Genomic DNA, 21,183 nt, shown 5'->3' on the forward strand with positions numbered 1-21,183 from the left:
AAAAATAAAAGTGTGATTATCATCATTATTAGAGCGTTGTCCTAGTGAGGAAAGGATGATGGAGACTATGATTCCCCCACAAGTCGGGATGAGACTCCGGACGAAAATAAATAAATAAAAGAGGCCAAAGAAGCCCAAAAAAGAGAGAGAAAAGAGGCCATAAAAAAGAGAAGGCCCAAATAAAAAAATAAAAAAATGAGAGAAAAAGAGAGAAGGGGCAATGCTACTATCCTTTTACCACACTTGTGCTTCAAAGTAGCACCATGATCTTCATGATAGAGAGTCTCCTATGTTGTCACTTTCATATACTAGTGGGATTTTTCATTATAGAACTTGGCTTGTATATTCCAATGATGGGCTTCCTCAAAATGCCCTAGGTCTTCATGAGCAAGCAAGTTGGATGCACACCCACTTAGTTTATTTTGTTGAGCTTTCATATACTTATAGCTCTAGTGCATCCGTTGCATGGCAATCCCTACTCACTCACATTGATATCTATTGATGGGCATCTCCATAGCCCGTTGATATGCCTAGTTGATGTGAGACTATCTTCTCCATTTTTGTCTTCTCCACAACCACCATTCTATTCCACCTATAAGTGCTATGTCCATGGCTCACGCTCATGTATTGCGTGAAGATTGAAAAAGTTAGAGAACACCAAAAGTGTGAAACAATTGCTTGGCTTGTCATCGGGGTTGTGCATGATTTAAATAATTTGTGTGGTGAAGATGGAGCATAGCCAGACTATATGATTTTGTAGGGATAACTTTCTTTGGCCATGCTATTTTGAGAAGACATAATTGCTTTGTTAGTATGCTTGAAGTATTATCATTTTTATGTCAATATTAAACTTTTGTCTTGAATCTTTCGGATCTGAATATTCATACCACAATTAAGAAGAATTACATTAAAATTTTGCCAAGTAGCACTCCGCATCCAAAATTATATTTTTATCATTTACCTACTCGAGGACGAGCAGGAATTAACTTTGGGGATGCTTGATATGTCTCCAACGTATCTATAATTTTTGATTGCTCCATGCTATATTATCTACTGTTTTGGACATTATTGGGCTTTATTTTCCACTTTTATATTATTTTTGGGACTAACCTATTAACCGGAGGCCCAGCCCAGAATTGTTGTTTTTTGCCTATTTTAGGGTTTCGAAGAAAAGGAATATCAAACGGAGTCCAAATGGAATGAAACCTTCGGGAACGTGATTTTCTCAACGAACAAGACCCAGGAGACTTGGACCCTACGTCAAGACACAAAAGAGGAGGCCACGAGGTAGGGGGCGCGCCTACCCCCCCCCAGGCGCGCCCTCCACCCTCGTGGGCCCCTTGTTGCTCCACCGACGTACTCCTCCTCCTATATATACCTACGTACCCCCAAACGATCAGGTATGGAGCCAAAAACCTAATTCCACCACCGCAACTTTCTATATCCACGAGATCCCATCTTGGGGCCTGTTCCAGAGCTCCGCCGGAGGGGGCATCGATCACGGAGGGCTTCTACATCATCATCCAAGCCTCTCCGATGAAGTGTGAGTAGTTTACTTTAGACCTACGGGTCCATAGTTGGTAGCTAGATGGCTTCTTCTCTCTTTTTGGATCTCAATACAATGTTCTCCCCCTCTCTCATGGAGATCTATTCGATGTAATCTTCTTTTTGCAGTGTGTTTGTTGAGACCGATGAATTGTGGGTTTATGATCAAGTCTATCTATGAATAATATTTGAATCTTCTCTGAATTCTTTTATGTATGATTGGTTATATTTGCAAGTCTCTTCGAATTATCAGTTTGGTTTGGCCTACTAGATTGGTTGTTCTTGCCATGGGAGAAGTGCTTAGCTTTGGGTTCGATCTTGCGGTGTCCTTTCCCAGTGACAGAAGGGGCAGCAAGGCACGTATTGTATCGTTGCCATCGAGGATAACAAGATGGGGTTTTTATCATATTGCATGAAACTATCCCTCTACATCATGTCATCTTGCTTAAGGTGTTACTCTGTTTTTAACTTAATACTCTAGATGCATGCTGGATAGCGGTCGATGAGTGGAGTAATGGTAGTAGATGCAGGCAGGAGTCGGTCTACTTGTCTCGGACGTGATGCCTATATACATGATCATACCTAGATATTCTCATAACTATGCTCAATTCTGTCAATTGCTCAACAGTAATTTGTTCACCCACCGTAGAATACTTATGCTCTCGAGAGAAGCCACTAGTGAAACTAATGGCCCCCGGGTCTATCTTTATCATATTAATCTCCTACTAGTTAGTTATTTCCTTTGCTTTTTACTTTGCCTTTATTTTACTTTGCATATTTATCACAAAAATACCAAAAATATTATCTTATCATATCTATCAGATCTGACTCTCGTAAGTGGCCATGTAGGGATTGACAACCCCTATTCGCGTTGGTTGCGAGGATTTTTATTTGTTTTGTGCGGGTACGAGGGACTCACGCGTAGCCTCCTACTGGATTGATACCTTGGTTCTCAAAAACTGAGGGAAATACTTACGCTACTTTGCTGCATCATCCCTTCCTCTTCGGGGAAAACCAACGCAGTGCTCAAGAGGTAGCAGTTTCTAGTAGTGTTGAATACATCTTGTAGTTGATGCTAGTTGGTTTATTTGGTGGAAGATCATATGTTCAGATCCTTAATCATATATTATACTCCTCTGATCTTGAACATGAACATGATTTGTCAGTAGTTATGTTTGTTCTTGAGGGCATGGGAGAAGTCTTGTTATAAGTAATTATGTGAAGTTGGTATTCCTTCAATATTTTGATGATATGTATGTTGTTCTTCCTCTAATAGTGTCGTGTGAATGTCTACTACATGACACTTCACCATGTTTGGGCCCAGGGGAAGGCATTGTGGAGTAATAAGTAGATGATGTGTTGCGAGAGTGACAAAAGCTTAAACCCTAGTTTATGCATTAATTTGTAAGGGCTGATTTGGATCCATACGTTTCATGCCATGGTTAGATTTATCCTAATTCTTCTTTCTTAGTTGTGGATGCTTGCGAGATGGGGTAATCATAAGAGGGTTGCTTGTTCAAGTAAGAACATCACCCTAGCACCGGTCCACCCACATATCAAATTATCAAAGTAGTGAACGCGAATAAACTAAACATGATGAAAGTTAACTAGACAATATTCATATGTGTCCTCGAGAATGCTTTGCTCACTATAAGAAGTACTTTCTGCTTGTCCTTTGCTATAAAAAGGAGTGAGCCACCTTGCTACACTATTGCTACTATTGTTTGTTGCTACTTGTTACAAATTACTATTAGATAAAATGAGAATAAACGAGACATGAGAGACACAAAGTTTTACATACAAACCCTTGTGGGAGAAAACCACGGACGCACGAAGGCGCAATCACTGTGATGGAGGAGTATTACAAGCACGAGACGACATGCAGTCGTTAGGTGCGACTACATGGGGTATATGTGAGAGACAATACACAAGAGTCCTTGGAGGACAAGTAAACGAGTGGTACTCGTACGCGTCAATGCCAACGCAACGCCCACAACATGTGTACCACGTCTAGTCCAAGGCGGTAGAATTTGGATCACAATTTAAAATCTCCACATTGAGCCAAATTCCCTCTGGTAGTCCAAGAAAGTAAATACTCAATCCAAATTAGCATAAACACCTTGGGCGTCAAAGTCTATAGGACTAGTGACAAATACCAACTAAGCTTGAGCAAAGCTCTAACTTATTGGTAGGAACTGGCTTTATCATCATATCTGCAGGATTATCATGAGTACTTATCTTTCTTATCTTCAAATCGCCTTCAGCAATAATATCTCGAATGTAGTGAAATCGGACATTAAGTTTGCTTTGTTCTATCATGACACATTGGATTCTTTGTAAGACATATTACACTTTGAATGTTAGAAAATATGGTTAGGCAAGATGAATCTTCACAAAGGTCAGCATACAAACCTCTCAACCAGATAGCTTCTTTGCATGCCTCAAAATAGCCATATATACTCGGCACCAGTAGTGGAACAAGCCACAATAGACTACAAAGTTGCTCTTCAACTCACAGCACAACCACCAATGGTGAAAACATAACCTGTGAGTGATCTTCTCTTATCCAAATCACCAGCAAAATCAGAATCAACAAAACCAATAAGTGAATCTCTAGTTTTCCAAACTGCAAGTAAGCATTAGAAGTACCACACAGGTATCTAAAAATCCACTGAACTACTTTCCAGTACTCTTTTCCAGGATTAGCCATGTACCAGCTAACAACACTCAATGCATATGAAAAATCTGGACAAGAACAAACCATTGCATACATAAATGAACCAACTGCACTCGAATAGGAAACTCTAGATATGTACTCAATATCTGCATCTGACTCGTTACTGACTTGGCATTATGCATATTAAAACGATGAAGAACTTTATCAATATATCCCTTCTGACTTAGATACACTTTTCCTGATAGTCTATCTCTGGATATTTCCATACCAAGTATTTTCTTTGTTGTGCCTATATCCTTCATCTCAAATTCGTTATTGAATTGCTTGTTTAATTCATTAATCTCCGGCATACTCTTTGAAGCAATTAACATATCATCAATGTAAATGAGCAAATAAATAGCTGAACCATTGACAGTTTTCAAATAAATACAGTTATCATAATTAGACCTTTTGAAACCTTGGGAGAGCATAAAAGTGTGAAATCTATTATACCACAGTCTAAGAGATTGCTTCAGTCCATAAAGAGATTTTATTAACTTACAGACAAGCTTTTCTTTTCCAGGAATAACAAAATCTTCAGGTTGTTCCATTTCGATATCCCCTTCTAATTCTCCATGTAAAAATGCAGTTTTAACATCTAATTGTTCAAGCTCAAAATTATGCATGGCAACAATACTGAGTAAAGTGCAAATAGAGCTATGCTTTACAACAGGAGAAAAAGACTTCATTATAGTCAATACCTGGAATCTGGCTATAACCTTTATCAACTAACCTTGCTTAGTATCTTGACTCATCATTAGGAGAAACACTTTTTTTTCATGTCCGAAAAATGTTGAACTTGCTGGAATGCCTGTTGTGGCATGTATCTATGGAAGTGTTCTCCAAGGTCTTGTGTTCCGAGAACCTGCTGAAGAGTAATATTCTTGTTGTTAGAGAAATAACTAAGCTCCCAGACCCAATGTTAGATTTGGCATATGGGTGCTCACATATTTTTTGGATTAGTTCCAGTTTTTTCAATACTATTCTTTTTGGTGGTATATTCGTTAGACTACAAAATGATTGTGATGACTTCATCAATCTCACGATCTTCCGGCTCAGTTTCCAAAAGTGTTCATATAGGTAGGATGGGCTCATGCGTTCATATAGGAATAAGTTTGCCTGAGTAATGTGCGTCCGCAGTGTGTTTCTAAAAAGAAAATCCAACATTAAGTAGAGTTTACAAGCTTCGCATCAATCGTGCATGGTTGAGACCTTGGAAATGTCCATGTCTTTGAGGAATTGGGCAAACGCCAAGTTGGACGAGCCCCCTTCCTGGAGCGCCTCAGCCGCCGCATCCTTCGCTGCCGCTACCCGCACCCTGAGTGCCATGCCTCCCTCGGACGCCATAACCCATCTGACCTTCTCCTCCACCTCCTCGGCCTTAACCACCTCTTCACTGTAGCCTCTCATCTCCACCCCGAGCTTCATTCCCTCCACTATGTGCACCTTGTTCACCTTCTGCTCCGCGTACAGCGGCCAGCACAGCAGCGGCAACCCTGCCGTGATGCCCTCCAGCGTCGAGTTCCAGCCGCAGTGCGTCATGAATGCGCCGGTCGCCCTGTGGCGCAGGACCTCCACCTGCGGCGCCCAAGACTTCACCACGAGCCCTCTGTCCTTGGTCCTCTCCAAGAACCCTTCCGGCATGAGCGCGTCGAGGTCAGGCTCCAGGAGCGGATCGCCGTGCTTCTGGTCGGGACTGTGCGGGCTCCTTACAACCCACAGGAACCTCTCCCCTGACTTCTCCAAACCAACTGCAATTTCCTCGAGCTGCTTACTGGAGAATGTGCCCAGGCTGCCGAAGGAGAGGAACACCACGCTCTGGTCCGGCTGCGCGTCCAGCCAGCGGAGGCACTCGTGCTCCTTGTCTCCGCCTCCCGAGACCAACGGTCCAATGCAGTATACCGGCGGCGTCGCACGACCAGGGACGCAAAGTCCGTCGTTGAGAGCGCTCAGTGCGGGCTCTTCCAACGAATCGAAGGAATTGATAAGAATTCCTTTCGCCTCTGCCATTCGCTCAAACATGCGTAAGACGTACACGAGCGCTTCGTCGTCGCCGATAACTTCGGAGGGCAGCTCCGAAGCCTTGAAAGGAGGAACACCCGGGAAGGTAATGATGGAGTCGCCGAGCTCTTTTACCTTGGCCGTATTGCTGGCGAACTTGCTCGGCAGGTTGAGAAAGATGGCGAGGTCGGCGGCAGCGGAGGCGAACGAGTAGTAGACCGGCAGCTTGAGCTCGGCCGCGACGTCCTGGGCGTCGACGCAGAACATGTCGAGGACGAGCGCGTGGACGGCGGGCAGCGAGCGGAGGAAGTCGCGGAGGGGCGCATTCATGGCGGCGAGCAATTGGATAACCTTGACGACGTGGTGCCTGGGCGCGCCGTCGGGGTTTGAATCTGCGGGCGGCGACGGCAGGACGTGGAAGGCGACGGAGGGGTTGGAGGCCCTCGCGCGGGCGACCGCGGCGGAGAAGTCCGTGGACTCGACCTGCGGCTCGACGAGCGCCACGGTGACGGCGAGGCCGTGCTTGAGGAACAACTTGGCGACCTCCACCATCGGCACCAGGTGGCCGACGCCGAGGCCAGGGTACAGGACCACGGTCTTCTTCATCGCTTCACTTCACTCTTCTAGCTAGTAGGAAATGGTTTTGGGTTGGTTTGTGTGTTGTGCCTCTGCTCTGCCGCCCTGCAAACAAACCCACCGGGAACGGGGATAATATAGTGTGGCCTGCTCGAATCCAGTCAAATTTGGACATGGTGGTGGTCTGGCAGAGCAATGCATGGCGACGTGAGACCGTGAGCTGAGCTCAGCGACACATCTCGACAGAATTTAAGCTCTGACACGGTGCCTGAAGCCGCCGTCGTAAAGGGACAGCTCCACAGTCCTCATCTCATCCAGAGTGGCGCCTTTGGGAGTGGTAACGTCATCCGTGACGGTACTCTCCGTGGAGCCTTCTTCCGGCGAGTTTCCGCCATCCCGATCTGCTCTTCGGATCGACGCCGGCTTCTTCTAGAAGGCTTTGTTTGCTCGCTCTTCAGAGCATTGCCACGAGCCCACGAGCACAAGTTACATTTCTCCTACTCACATGCCGATCGCCCATCGACTGCCATTATTGATACATAGTACTCATTGGCCATAATGGGAGTATCATGCATGCTAACTAAGTAATTTTAATGAAGTGACATAGAATTAAATGAAGAAAGAGAGACTTGAGTATTATATCACGATACCGTATCATATTAAATGATGTGCTACTTTATGTCATGCATGGCAATAAATATAGTCATCTATGATACCAACATATGATATTACGAAGGTAGTATTATAAGTTGTAGTATTATGCATGTCCTAGGATATAGTATCATAGACTAGTATCATATTAGTATATGATACTCTCCATTACAACCAGCCTTACTGTTGCAGTGACGTAATGAATGAATTATTTTTAAAAAGATCCACATCCAGGATTCAGCGAAAGTACAAAGGACTTTAAATACAAGGGTTAATATAAGAATCGCATCGAAATGCCTGTACCATGAATGGTCAATGCCGTCGCTAGAACAACACTGCGGTGCGTCAATGACCAGCGCTCTAGAGTCATAATGGTCACTGTTGAATCGATCTGAAGAATCTATGATCAAATCTCATTGTCGCGTAAGTACCTTCCTAAAACAATGCTGAATGTTATGGGCCGAGCCAAGTTGATCACCAATGAGCATTTCGTTCATAGTGCGCGCTACAAGCGATACATTCGCTAACACGCTCGCCTACAAAAATGACTAGGTGAGGCTAGGCAAACTCAATGCCTGACTTTGGGATCGAGGATACTTTCAACAATAAATATATCAAAGCTTCGTCGGTTAAAGTGCACCAAAGGATAAGATATCTTTCTCGTCATACAAATTGAAGCCGTTCTAGCTTGATAATGTGCCCCGTGCCTTTAGCTTTTCAGGCTATACGCTCCTGCCTAGCATGACACACCATAAGCCAATGGAGCCCAACCCACCTCACGGCTTGTGCCACACGACTTGGATGCTAAGCATACGCACGTAGCTGAGGATGTGTCTATAGCTCACCCGCAGCGAGCATTTCCCTCGCCCTGCGCAACGCGCTACTGACTGGCACGGTAGTTGCTACGAATGTTAGTTCGTTCATTTGTTTCTTTCTTTCTTTTTTCCCTCTAGATATTCCGAAATTACTTTGATAATAATTTTAAAACATTCATCACACAAAAATGCCCATGTTGGGTAAAAATAATGTCCGCACCAATTTAAAAAGTGTTCATGTGTTTCAAAAAAATTGTTTGTGACATTTTAAGGAAATGTTCACGTAATTTTGAAAAAGGTATTTTATACCACTCAAAAAGATACTCACACATTTGAAAATGTTCGTCACATTTTATAAAATGTTTATATAAGGCAAAAAAATGTTTGCATAATTTTATAAAATGCTTTGTACCATTCAAAAAAAAAGTACGTGACATTTACAGTATGTTCACACATTCAAAATAATTGTTTGTGACATTTAAGAAAAATGTTTACATTATGTAAATAAATGTTCGTGGAATATAAAAAAATGTTGCATACCATACAAAAATATGTTTGTGACAATTTAAAATATGTTTGTCACATTTAATAATATGTTAATATATTGTAAAAAGATGTTTGCGTAGGACAAAAAAAGGTTCCATACCCTTCAAAAAAAGTTCATCATGTATGGGAAATGTTTATCATCCATAAAAAATGATTGAAAATATTATTTTGGAAAAATCTTAATCATGTATTTGAAAAATGTTCAACATGTATCAAGAAAAATTAAATGTGTGTACGAAAAATGTATAACATGTATCAAAAAATGTTAAACTTGTATCGGAAAAATGTACAATGTGTACCAAAAAATACTCATTATGTATTTTTAAAATATTCAACATGTATACAAAAAATGTAAACATGTAGTGCAAAAAGTCGACATATAATTGATTTAATAAAACTACAAATAAAAAATACGAAGAAAATCAGAAAGAAACACAGAAAAAGAAAACCAAAAACCGAATATCATGAAAAAAATACAGAAAAAAGGTAAAGAAACACAAAAAACCAAAAACAGCAATAATAACAGGTAAAAACCCAAAAAACATGAATGCAGGAGGAGCTCCATAGATTTTGAATCTGGAAGATTCAAAATTCATACTTTTATGTATCAAAGAAACTACACATATACCTAGAGGCATAATGTACATGTGTGTAAATTTTCATGATGAAATACGTTGAAATGAGGGTTGTGCAAAGAAAAACAAATTTGTGGCTTTTCAACACATGATCTGTTCATTGCTCAAAGTCCATGATTTTTTTCTTGTACAGGTCGCAATTCAAGATATTTAATCATGAAATTTTACACGCACATACAGGGTATTTTTCTAGAATTTTTGAACTAAAGAGGAAGTATATACGTGTACTCTATGGAGCTCGGTCTCCAAAAGGTCCTATTCAAAACCCACACAAGAAACCAGACAAAAGTGTTGTTGACGTATAAAAAATATAGAATAATAAGCAAAAGAACAAACAAGTGAAAAAATTAAAGAAGCGAAGTGCAAAAAAGAATGGAAAAATAGAGAAGAAAAAAACTCAAAGAAAACAGGTTTGAAATAGCCTCAAGTACAACGCACACCTACAACTTATCACTAAGGGCGTGTTTGGTTCCAGTTTGGAACAGTAGTCGCATTGCATACCCTTCTCAACCCAGTCTGATTGAGAAAAAACAGGCCCTAATACGCCATATGCAACTTGTTTGGTTGTCTGCATCCCTAGTCCCTGCATTAGGTAATACGCAAGTGCACTTTGTTTGGTTGGCTGGATTGGCCCTAGCGGCACATGAACACGGTGTTTGGTTGCATACGGCGTACATGTTGTGCTTACCTTGTACCTAGTTGGTGAGCTTACCCAGAATGATCACACCTAGCACACCAACGCCACAACACAGCAATGGTGATGAACTGGGCGAAGATGATGAAGTTCTTCAGCTTCAGGCCGAACTGACGATCCACCTTAGCAGCTTCCACTTTGACAGCCCCAACCTTGGCACTGTCGACACTACTGCCTTCGTGCTTTCGCACCCAGGCGGAGTAAGCTTGTTCTGTTGCCTGCCTAGTCTTGAACCCTCTATAGTTGTTGTTGCTATACGATGCCACTTGTGCATTGGCTTCTTCCATGAACTATAAACCCCTGGAACCTCACCGATGAACACGGCATACCACTTGCCCTAGCAATGCACAAGAGCAAGACTTGAAGCAGCAAATCAATGGAGCACAAGTAGCAAGAAAAGTAGCACACAAACAACAATGGAGCAGAAGAGAAGTAAAGCATGCATGATCATACGACATAGCAAGTTCAACCTAACACTACCTTGGTGTTAACCTACCACCACATCCAAAAAAGGGTGTCGTCCTACCACCGCAAGTTCACCATCAGCGTGAGGGGTTAGTATATTGTTGGAAATATGCCCTAGAGGCAATAATAAAATGGTTATTATTGTATTTCCTTGTTCATGATAATTGTCTATTGTTCATGCTATAATTTTATTATCCGGAAACCGTAATACATGTGTGAATACATAGACCACAACATGTCCCTAGTAAGCCTCTAGTTGACTAGCTCGTTGATCAATACATGGTCATGGTTTCCTGATCATGGACATTGGATGTCATTGATAACGGGATCGCATCATTAGGAGAATGATGTGATGGACAAGACCCAATCCTAAGCCTAGCACAAGATCGTATAGTTCGTCTGCTAAAGCTTTTCTAATGTCAAGTATCATTTCCTTAAACCATGAGATTGTGCAGCTCCCGGATACTGTAGGAATGCTTTGGGTGTACCAAACGTCACAGCGTAACTGGGTGGCTATAAAGGTGCACTGCGGGTATCTCCGAAAGTGTCTGTTGGGTAGGCACGAATCGAGAATGGGATTTGTCACTCCGTGTAAACGGAGAGGTATCTCTGGGCCCACTCGGTAGGACATCATCATAATGTGCATAATGTGACCAAGGAGTTGATCACGGGATGATGTGTTACGGAACGAGTAAAGAGACTTGCCGGTAACGAGATTGAACAAGGTATCGGGATACCAACGATCGAATCTCGGGCAAGTACTATACCGGTAGACAAAGGGAATTGTATACGGGATTGACTGAATCCTTGACATCGTGGTTCATCCGATGAGATCATCGTGGAACATGTGGGAGCTAACATGGGTATCCAGATCCCGCTGTTAGTTATTGATCAGAGAGATGTCTCGGTCATGTCTGCATTATTCCCGAGCCCGTAGGGTCTACACACTTAAGGTTCGATGACGCTAGGGTTATAGGGAAAGTATGTACGCGGTTACCGAATGTTGTTCGGAGTCCCGGATGAGATCCCGGACGTCACGAGGAGTTCCGGAATGGTCCGTAGGTAAAGATTTATATATGGGAGTTCCCATTTTGGTCACCGGAAAAGTTTCGGATGCTATCGGTAACGTACCGAGACCACCGGAAGGGTCCCGGGGGTCCACCAGGTGGGGCCACTAGCCCCAGAAGGCTGCGTGGGCCAAGTGTGGGAGGGGACCAGCCCCAGGTCTAGATGGAGAGTGGGAAGGGGGCAAACCCTAGGTCCAGATGGGCCACAAGGCCCACCCTAGGGCTCCCCCCTCTCCTCTCCCCTTTGGCCGCCACCCTAGATGGCATCTAGGGCTGCCGTCCCCCTAGGGAGGGAACCCTAGAAGGGGGCGCAGCCCCTCCCCTCCCCTATATATACTTGAGGTATTGGGGGCTGCCCAACACATGATTTGATCTCCCTCTTGGCGCAGCCCTACCTCTCTCCTTCCTCGTCTCTCGTAGTGCTTGGCGAAGCCCTGCTGGAGTCTCGCGCTCCTCCACCACCACCACGCCGTCATGCTGCTGCTGGACGGAGTCTTCCCCAACCTCTCCCTCTCTCCCTGCTGGATCAAGGCGCGGGAGACATCACCGGGCTGTACGTGTGTTGAACACGGAGGCGCCGTTGTTCGGCGCTTAGATCGGAATCGACCGCGATCTGAATCGCTGCGTGTACGACTCCACCAACCGCGTTCTTGCAACGCTTCCGCTTAGCGATCTACAAGGGTATGTAGATGCACTCCCCTTCCTCTCGTTGCTAGATTACTCCATAGATTGATCTTGGTGATGCGTAGAAAATTTTAAATTTCTGCTACGATCCCCAAAAGTGGCATCATGAGCTAGGTCTATGCGTAGTTTCTATGCACAAGTAGAACACAAAGTAGTTGTGGGCGATGATTTGTTCAATTTGCTTGCCGTTACTAGTCTTATCTTGATTCGGCGGCATTGTGGGATGAAGCGGCCCGGACTGACCTTACACGTACGCTTACGTGAGACTGGTTCCACCGACTGACATGCACTTGATGCCCAAGGTGGCTCGCGGGTGTCTGTCTCTCCCACTTTAGTCGGATCGGATTCGATGAAAAGGGTCCTTATGAAGGGTAAATAGCAATTGGCATATCACCGTTGTGGTTTTGCGTAGGTAAGAAACTTTCTTACTAGAAACCCATAGCAGCCACGTAAAACATGCAACAACAATTAGAGGACGTCTAACTTGTTTTTGCAGGGTATGCTATGTGATGTGATATGGCCAAAAGGATGTGATGTATGAGATTGATCATGTTCTTGTAATAGGAATCACGACATGCATGTCGATGAGTATGACAACCGGCAAGAGCCATAGGAGTTGTCTTAATTAATTTATGACCTGCGTGTCAATGAAAACGCCATGTAATTACTTTACTTTATTGCTAACCATTAGCCATAGTAGTAGAAGTAATAGTTGGCGAGGCAACTTCATGAAGACACGATGATGGAGATCATGATGATGGAGATCATGGTGTCATGCCGGTGACGATGGTGTTCATGTCGCGCCTCGAAGATGGAGATCAAAGGCGCAAGATGATATTGGCCATATCATGTCACTTTATGATTTGCATGTGATGTTTGTCATGTTTACATCTTATTTGCTTAGAACGACGGTAGCATAAATAAGATGATCCCTCACTAAAATTTCAAGAAAGTGTTCCCCCTAACTGTGCACCGTTCTAAGGTCCGTTGTTCCGAAGCACCACATGATGATCGGGTGTGATAGGTTCTAACTTTCGCATACAACGGGTGTAAGCCAGATTTACACATGCAATACACTTAGGTCAACTTGACGAGACTAGCATGTACAGACATGGCCTCGGAACACGGAAGACCGAAAGGTCGAACATGAGTCATATAGTGGATACGATCAACATGAAGATGTTCACCGATGATGACTAGTCCGTCTCACGTGATGATCGGACACGGCCTAGTTGACTCGGATCATGTATCACTTAGATGACTAGAGGGATGTCTATCTAAGTGGGAGTTCATTGAATAATTTGATTAGATGAACTTAATTATCATGAACATAGTCAAAATGTCTTTGCAAATTATGTCGTAGCTCACGCTTTGGTTCTACTGTTTTAGATATGTTCCTAGAGAAAATTTAGTTGAGAGTTGACAGTAGCAATTATGCGGACTGGGTCCGTGAACTAAGGATTGTCCTCATTGCTGCACGGAATGGCTATGTCCTTAATGCACCACTTAGTGTGTTGAACCTCGAGCGTCGTCTGTAGATGTTGGGAAACATCTAACATACACGTTTTGATGACTACGTGATAGTTCAGTGCGTAATACTAACGGTTTAGAATTGTGGCACCAAAGACGTTTTTGAAACGTCACAGAACATATGAGATGTTCCAAAGAATGAAATTGGGATTTCAGACTAGTGCCCACGTCAAGAGGTATGAGACCTCTGACAAGTTTCTTAAGCATGCAAACTAAGGGAGAAAAGCTCAATCGTTGAGCATGTGCTCAGATTATCTGAGTACTACAATCGCTTGAATCGAGTGGGAGTTAATCCTCCAGATGAGATAGTGATAGTTCTCCATAGTCACTGCAACCAAGCTATTATAGCTTAGTGATGAACTATAACATATCAGGGATAGACATGATGATCCTTGAGCAACTCGTGATGTTTGACACCGCGAAAGTAGAAATCAAGTAGGAGCATCAATTGTTGATGGTTAAACCACTAGTTTCAAGAAGGGCAAGGGAAAGAAGGGATACTTCATGAGACGGCAAATCAGTTACTGCTCTAGTGAAGAAACCCAAGGTTGAACCAAACCCGAGACTAAGTGCTTCTATAATGAGGGGAACGGTCACTGAAGCAGAACTACCCTAGATACTTGGTAGATGAGAAGGCTGGCAAGGTCGACAGAAGTATTTTGGATATACGTCATATCATTGTGTACTTTACTAGTATTCCTAGTAACACCAGGGTAATAAATACCGGTTCGGTTGCTAAGCATTAGTAACTCGAAATAAAAGGCTGCGGAGACTAGCTAAAGGTGAGATGACGATATGTGTTGGAAGTGTTACCAAGGTTGATGTGATCAAACATCGCACGCTCCCTCTACCATCGGGATTGGTGTTAAACCGAAATAATTGTTATTTGGTGTTTGCGTTGAGCATAGACATGATTGGATTGTGTTTATCGCAATACGGTTATTCATTTAAAGAGAATAATGGTTTCTCTGTTTATTTGAATAATACCTTCAATGGTCTTGCACCTAAAATGAATGGTTTATTGAATCTCGATCGTAGTGATACACATGTTCATGCCAAAATATATAAGATAGTAATGATAGTACCACGTACTTGTGGCACTACCATTTGAGTCATGTTGGTATAAAACGCATGAAGAAGCTCCATGTTGATGGATCTTTGGACTCACTCGTTTTTGAAAAGATTGAGACATGCGAACCATGTCTATTGGTAGATATGCATGAAGAAACTCCATGCAGATGGATCGTTTGGACTCACTTGATTTTGAATCACTTGAGACATACAAATCATACCACATGGGCAAGATGATTGAAAGGCCTCGTTTTCAGTAAGATGGAACAAGAAAGCAACTTGTTGGAAGTAATACATTTTGATGTGTGCAGTCCAATGAGTGCTGAGGCACGTAGTGGATATCGTTATGTTCTTGCTTCACAGATGATTTGAGTAGATGCTGAGTATATTTACTTGATGAAACACAAGTCTGAATTATTGAAAGGTTCAAGTAATTGCAGAGTGAAGTTGAAGATCGTCGTGACAAGATGATAAAATGTCTATGATATGATCATAGAGATGAATATCTGAGTTACGAGTTTGGCACACAATTAAGACATTGTGGAAATTGTTTCACAACTAATACCGCCTGGAACACCATAGGGTGATGGTGTGTCCGAACATCATAACTGCATCCTATTAGATATGGTGCATACCATGATGTCTCTTATTGAATTACCACTAACGTTTATGGGTTAGGCATTAGAGACAACCGCACTCACTTTAAATAGGGCACCACACAATTCCGTTGAGACGACACCGTATGAACTATGGTTTAGAAAAACCTAAGCTGTCGTTTCTTAAAAGTTTGGGACTGCGATGCTTATGTGAAAAAGTTTCAGGCTGATAAGCTCGAACCCAAAGCGGATAAATGCATCTTCATAGAATACCCAAAAACAGTTGGGTATACCTCCTGTCTCAGATCCAAAAGCAATAGGGATTGTTTCTAGAATCGGGTCCTTTCTCGAGGAAAAGTTTCTCTAGAAAGAATTGAGTGGGAGGATGGTGGAGACTTGATGAGGTTATTGAACCGTCACTTCAACTAGTGTGTAGCAGGGCACAAAGAGTTGTTCCTGTGGCACCTACACCAATTGAAATGGAAGCTTATGATAGTGATCATGAAACTTCGGATCAAGTCTCTACCAAACCTCATAGGTCGATAAGGATGCATGCTACTTCAGAGTGATATGTAATCCTGTCTTGGAAGTCATGTTGCTAGACAACAATGAACCTACGAGCTATGGAGAAGCGATGGTGGGCCCGGATTCCGACGAATGGCTCGAGGCCATAAAATCCGAGGGAGGATCCATGTATAAAAACAAAGTATAGACTTTGGAAAGAACTACTTGATGGTCGTAAGGCTGTTGGGTGCAGATGGATTTTAAAAGGAAGACGGACAATGATGGTAAGTGTCACCATTAAGAAAGCTCGACTTGTCGTTAAGATGTTTACCGACAAGTTCAAGGAGTTGACTACGATGAGACTTTCTCACTCGTAGCGATGCTAAGAGTCTGTTGGAATTATGTTAGTAGTTACTGCATTATTTATGAAATCTTGCAGATAGAATGTCAAAACATTGTTTCCTCAACGTTTTTTTTGGGGAAAGGTTGTATGTGATACGACCAGAAGGTTTTGTCAATCCTGAAAGATGCTAACAAGTATGCTAACAAGGACTGGAGTAAGCATCTCGGAATTGGAATGTACGCTTTGATGAGATGATCAAAGATTTTTGGTTTATACAAAGTTTATGAGAAACTTGTATTTCCAAAGAAGTGAGTGGGAGCACTATAGAATTTTTGATGAGTATATGTTGTTAACATATTGTTGATCAGAAATGATGTAGAATTTCTGGAAAGCATACAGGGTTATTTGAAAAGTGTTTTTCAATGGAAACCTGGATTAAGCTACTTGAACATTGAGCATCAAGATCTATAAGGATAGATCAAAACACTTAATAGTACTTTCGAATGAATACATACTGTGACAAGATTTTGAAGGAGTTCAAAAATAGATCAGCAAAGAAGGAGTTCTTAGCTGTGTTACAAGGTGTGAATATTGAGTAAGACTCAAGACCTGACCACGGCAGAAGAGAGAGAAAGGACGAAGGTCGCCCCCTATGCTTTAGACGTAGGCTCTACAGTATGCTATGTTGTGTACCGCACCTGAAGTGTGCCTTGCCATGAGTCAGTCAAGGGGTACAAGAGTGATCCAGGAATGGATCACATGACAGCGGTCGAACTTATCCTTAGTAACTAGTGGACTAAGGAATTTTCTCAATTATGGAGGTGGTAAAAGAGTTCGTCGTAAAGGGTTACGTTGATGCAAACTTGGACACTAATCCGGATGACTCTGAGTAGTAAACCGGATTCGTATAGTAGAACATTTATTTGGAATAGCTCCAAGTAGCGCGTGGTAGCTGCATCTACAAGATGACATAGAGATTTGTAAAGCACACATGGATCTGAAAGGTTCAGACTCATTGACTAATAAACCTCTCTCACAAGCAAGATATGAACAAACCCCATGGGTGTTGGATTCATTACAATCACATAGTGATGTGAACTAGATTATTGACTCTAGTGCAAGTGGGAGACTGTTGGAAATATGCCCTAGAGGCAATAATAAAATGGTTATTATTGTATTTCCTTATTCATGATAATTGTCTATTGTTCATGCTATAATTGTATTATCCGGAAACCGTAATACATGTGTGAATACATAGACCACAACATGTCCCTAGTAAGCCTCTAGTTGACTAGCTCGTTGATCAATAGATGGTAATGGTTTCCTGATCATGGACATTGGATGTCATTGATAACGGGATCATATCATTAGGAGAATGATGTGATGGACAAGACCCAATCCTAAGCCTAGCACAAGATTGTATAGTTCGTCTGCTAAAGCTTTTCTAATGTCAAGTATCATTTCCTTAGACCATGAGATTGTGCAGCTCCCGGATACCGTAGGAATGCTTTGGGTGTACCAAACATCACAACGTAACTGGGTGGCTATAAATGTGCACTGAGGGTATCTCCGAAAGTGTCTGTTGGGTTGGCACGAATCGAGACTGGGATTTGTCACTCCGTGTAAACGGAGAGGTATCTCTGGGCCCACTCGGTAGGACATCATCATAATGTGCACAATGTGACCAAGGAGTTGATCACGGGATGATGTGTTACGGAACGAGTAAACAGACTTGCCGGTAATGAGATTGAACAAGGTATCGGGATACCGACGATCGAATATCGGGCAAGTACTATACTGGTAGACAAAGGGAATTGTATACGGGATTGACTGAATCCTTGACATCGTGGTTCATCCGATGAGATCATCATGGAACATGTGGGAGCCAACATGGGTATCCAGATCCCGCTGTTGGTTATTGACCAGAGAGATGTCTCAGTCATGTCTGCATTATACCCGAGCCCGTAGGGTCTACACACTTAAGGTTCGGTGACGCAAGGGTTATAAGGAAAGTATGTACGCGGTTACCGAATGTTTTTCGGAGTCCCGGATGAGATCCCGGACGTCACGAGGAGTTCCGGAATGGTCTGGAGGTAAAGATTTATATATGTGAAGTCCCGTTTTGGTCACCGGAAAAGTTTCGGGTGCTATCGGTAACGTACCGGGACCACCGGGAGGGTCCCGGGGGTCCACCAGTTGGGGCCACCAGCCCCAAAAGGCTGCATGGGCCAAGTGTGGGAGGGGACCAGCCCCAGGTGGGCTGGTGCGCCCCCCCACCAAGGCCCAAGGCGCATGGAGAGTGGGAAGGGGGCAAACCCTAGGTCCAGATGGGCCTTAAGGCCCACCCTAGGGCGCCCCCCTCTCCTCTCCCCTTTGGCCGCCACCCTAGATGGCATCTAGGGCTGCCGGGACCCCTAGGGAGGGAACCCTAGAAGGGGGCGCAGCACCTCCCCTCCCCTATATATACTTGAGGTATTGGGGGCTGCCCAACACATGATTTGATCTCCCTCTTGGCACAGCCCTACCTCTCTCCCTCCTCGTCTCTCGTAGTGCTTGGCGAAGCCCTGCTAGAGTCTCGCGCTCCTCCACCACCACCACGCCGTCGTGCTGCTGCTAGACGGAGTCTTCCCCAACCTCTCCCTCTCTCCTTGCTGGATCAAGGTGCGGGAGACGTCACCGGGTTGTACGTGTGTTGAACGCGGAGGCGCCGTTGTTCGGCGCTTAGATCGGAATCGACCGCGATCTGAATCGCTGCGTGTACGACTCCACCAACCACGTTCTTGCAACGCTTCCACTTAGCGATCTACAAGGGTATGTAGATGCACTCCCCTTCCCCTCGTTGCTAGATTACTCCATAGATTGATCTTGGTGATGCGTAGAAAATTTTAAATTTCTGCTACGATCCCCAACATATATACCACCTCACCAAAATATACAGACCATCAAATAGTTTTTGAGCCCTAGCTACACAAAATGTACGTCGTCATCGTCATCGTCGTTGCCACCGTCATCGTCGTCGGGGATCATGCACGCTCACAGGCAGCACTACTCTAGTAGTAGTGCTTGCCCAGCCAGCTCCTGAGCCACAGCACCCTGTGAGCGTCGACCATGGCAACGAACCCAACACCCTGGGCCTTGTTGTCAAGCAGGTGGCTGAGAGCTGCCAAGAGAGCCTCGTCGCTGAATCCACCCTGAGTCATGACAGCGCCATACAGGTCCGGGTGGACGTCGAGGGGCTTGCGTTCCCTGATGGCTGTTTCCACCGCCTTCACCGCCTCAGTCATGCTGCAAAAGACATTGATCTCCTCCTCCATCAGGCCTCCTCTCTTCCTCTTCCTATCATGGATGGGGTCAAATGGCTTGTCGAAGGGCTTCGCAGCTGGCTTGTCAGGGCCATCAAGGACCTCGACGTCTGGTGTCCCAGGGAAGTCTGGCATGGGAGAACCAAGAGGCTCACCCGAGCCCATGGCATGCTTCCCAGTTGCCAGCCCGAAGAAGAAGATGTGCTGCATCTGGTTGTAGTTCTGGATGGGTGTGTTGAGGAACTCAGCGTCCCTTGGGTGGTCCTAAGAATGAAACACAAGTGTTGCTAGTTGCGATTAGGAGTAGGCAATGGTGGACAGTATGAAAAGGAAGAGGGTTGTGAGCTAACCACGACATGGCCGGCGTAGTGCTCTGCCTCCAGAACTATGGAACAAGTGTTCTCATCCCATGAGGCGCAGCTAAGGGCATCTCCAGCCATTCGGCCCCCCAGGGTGCCTAAATAGAGCGGCCTGGGGGCATGCTGGCGCTAGTTCGGCCCCTGGGGGCGACCTAGCTCCCAGTCACGCCCCCAAGCGCCGGCCCCACCCAAAAGACGCCACAAATCCGGCGATCGGACGTAGTCTGGCGTTACAAAAACAGAGCGCCGCACGCCGCAAGTTCGCGTGCGCAATGATTCACTTGGCGGATGTAACGCCCTCGATGCGGCTATAGCTCCTACGTGTCGAGGCACGACTTAGAGGCATAACCGCATTGAAAGCAATGTCGCAAGTTAGGCAATCTTCACAACATCCCATGTAATATATAGATAATAAAAGGGGAGATACATAGTTGGCTTACACTCGCCACGTCAATCAAAGTACATAAATAGCATTACAACATTCAAACACTCATGGCCCGACTACGGCGCCAAAATAAAAGATCAACCCAACATGCGACTCGGTCCCGATCGCCCCAACTGGGCACCACTACTGATCATCAGGGAAAGAAACATAGTAATGGCGTGAGTCCTCGTCGAACTCCCACTTGAGCTCAAGCGCGTCATCTGGAACGGAGTCATCAGGCCCTGCATCTGGTTTGGAAGTAATCTGTGAGCCACAGGGACTCAGCAATCTCGCACCCTCGTGATCAAGACTATTTAAGCTTATAGGTAAGGCAAGGTACAATATGTGGAGCTGCAGCAAGCGACTAGCATATATGGTGGCTAACCTGTTCGCAAAAGAGAGCGAGAAGAGAAGGCAAAGCGCGAACGAATAACTAGAGAACAACCGGCGACAAGCATTACTCCAACACCGTGTTCACTTCCCGGACTCCGCCGAGAAGAGACCATCACGGTAACTCACACAGTTGGTTCATTGTAATTAAGTTAAGGTTCAAGTTATCTACAACCGAACATTAACAAATTCCCATCTGCCCATAAACGCGGGCACGGCTTTCGAAAGTTCAAATCCCTGCAGGGGAGTCCCAACTTAGCCCATGACAA

The 21,183-nt window shown here is 44.2% G+C and overlaps 1 protein-coding gene across 4 annotated transcripts; it reads right to left on the reverse strand.

Moving 5' to 3' along the window:
• Window positions 1-3,168: 3,168 nt before the first annotated feature.
• Window positions 3,169-7,059, reverse strand: LOC125544676 (anthocyanidin 5,3-O-glucosyltransferase-like). Of its 4 annotated transcripts, none has more exons than XR_007299599.1 (3): window positions 5,474-7,059; window positions 3,958-5,129; window positions 3,169-3,758 (listed from the first exon to the last, which is right to left on the reverse strand). XR_007299599.1 is itself a non-coding variant. In XM_048708423.1 (3 exons), exons 1-2 carry the CDS (start codon window positions 6,866-6,868, stop codon window positions 5,019-5,021), a joined length of 1,506 nt encoding a protein of 501 aa, XP_048564380.1. In that variant the 5' UTR covers window positions 6,869-7,059; the 3' UTR covers window positions 3,169-4,101; window positions 4,995-5,018. The 4 variants fall into 4 exon arrangements, 3 of the variants coding, with proteins under 3 accessions (XP_048564380.1, XP_048564381.1, XP_048564378.1); XM_048708423.1 differs by having other exon boundaries at window positions 3,169-4,101; window positions 4,995-5,129; XM_048708424.1 differs by having other exon boundaries at window positions 3,169-5,126.
• Window positions 7,060-21,183: the final 14,124 nt, after the last annotated feature.

The sequence above is a fragment of the Triticum urartu genome, chromosome 3 (genome assembly GCF_003073215.2).
Source record: "Triticum urartu cultivar G1812 chromosome 3, Tu2.1, whole genome shotgun sequence".
Classification (NCBI taxonomy): domain Eukaryota; kingdom Viridiplantae; phylum Streptophyta; class Magnoliopsida; order Poales; family Poaceae; genus Triticum; species Triticum urartu.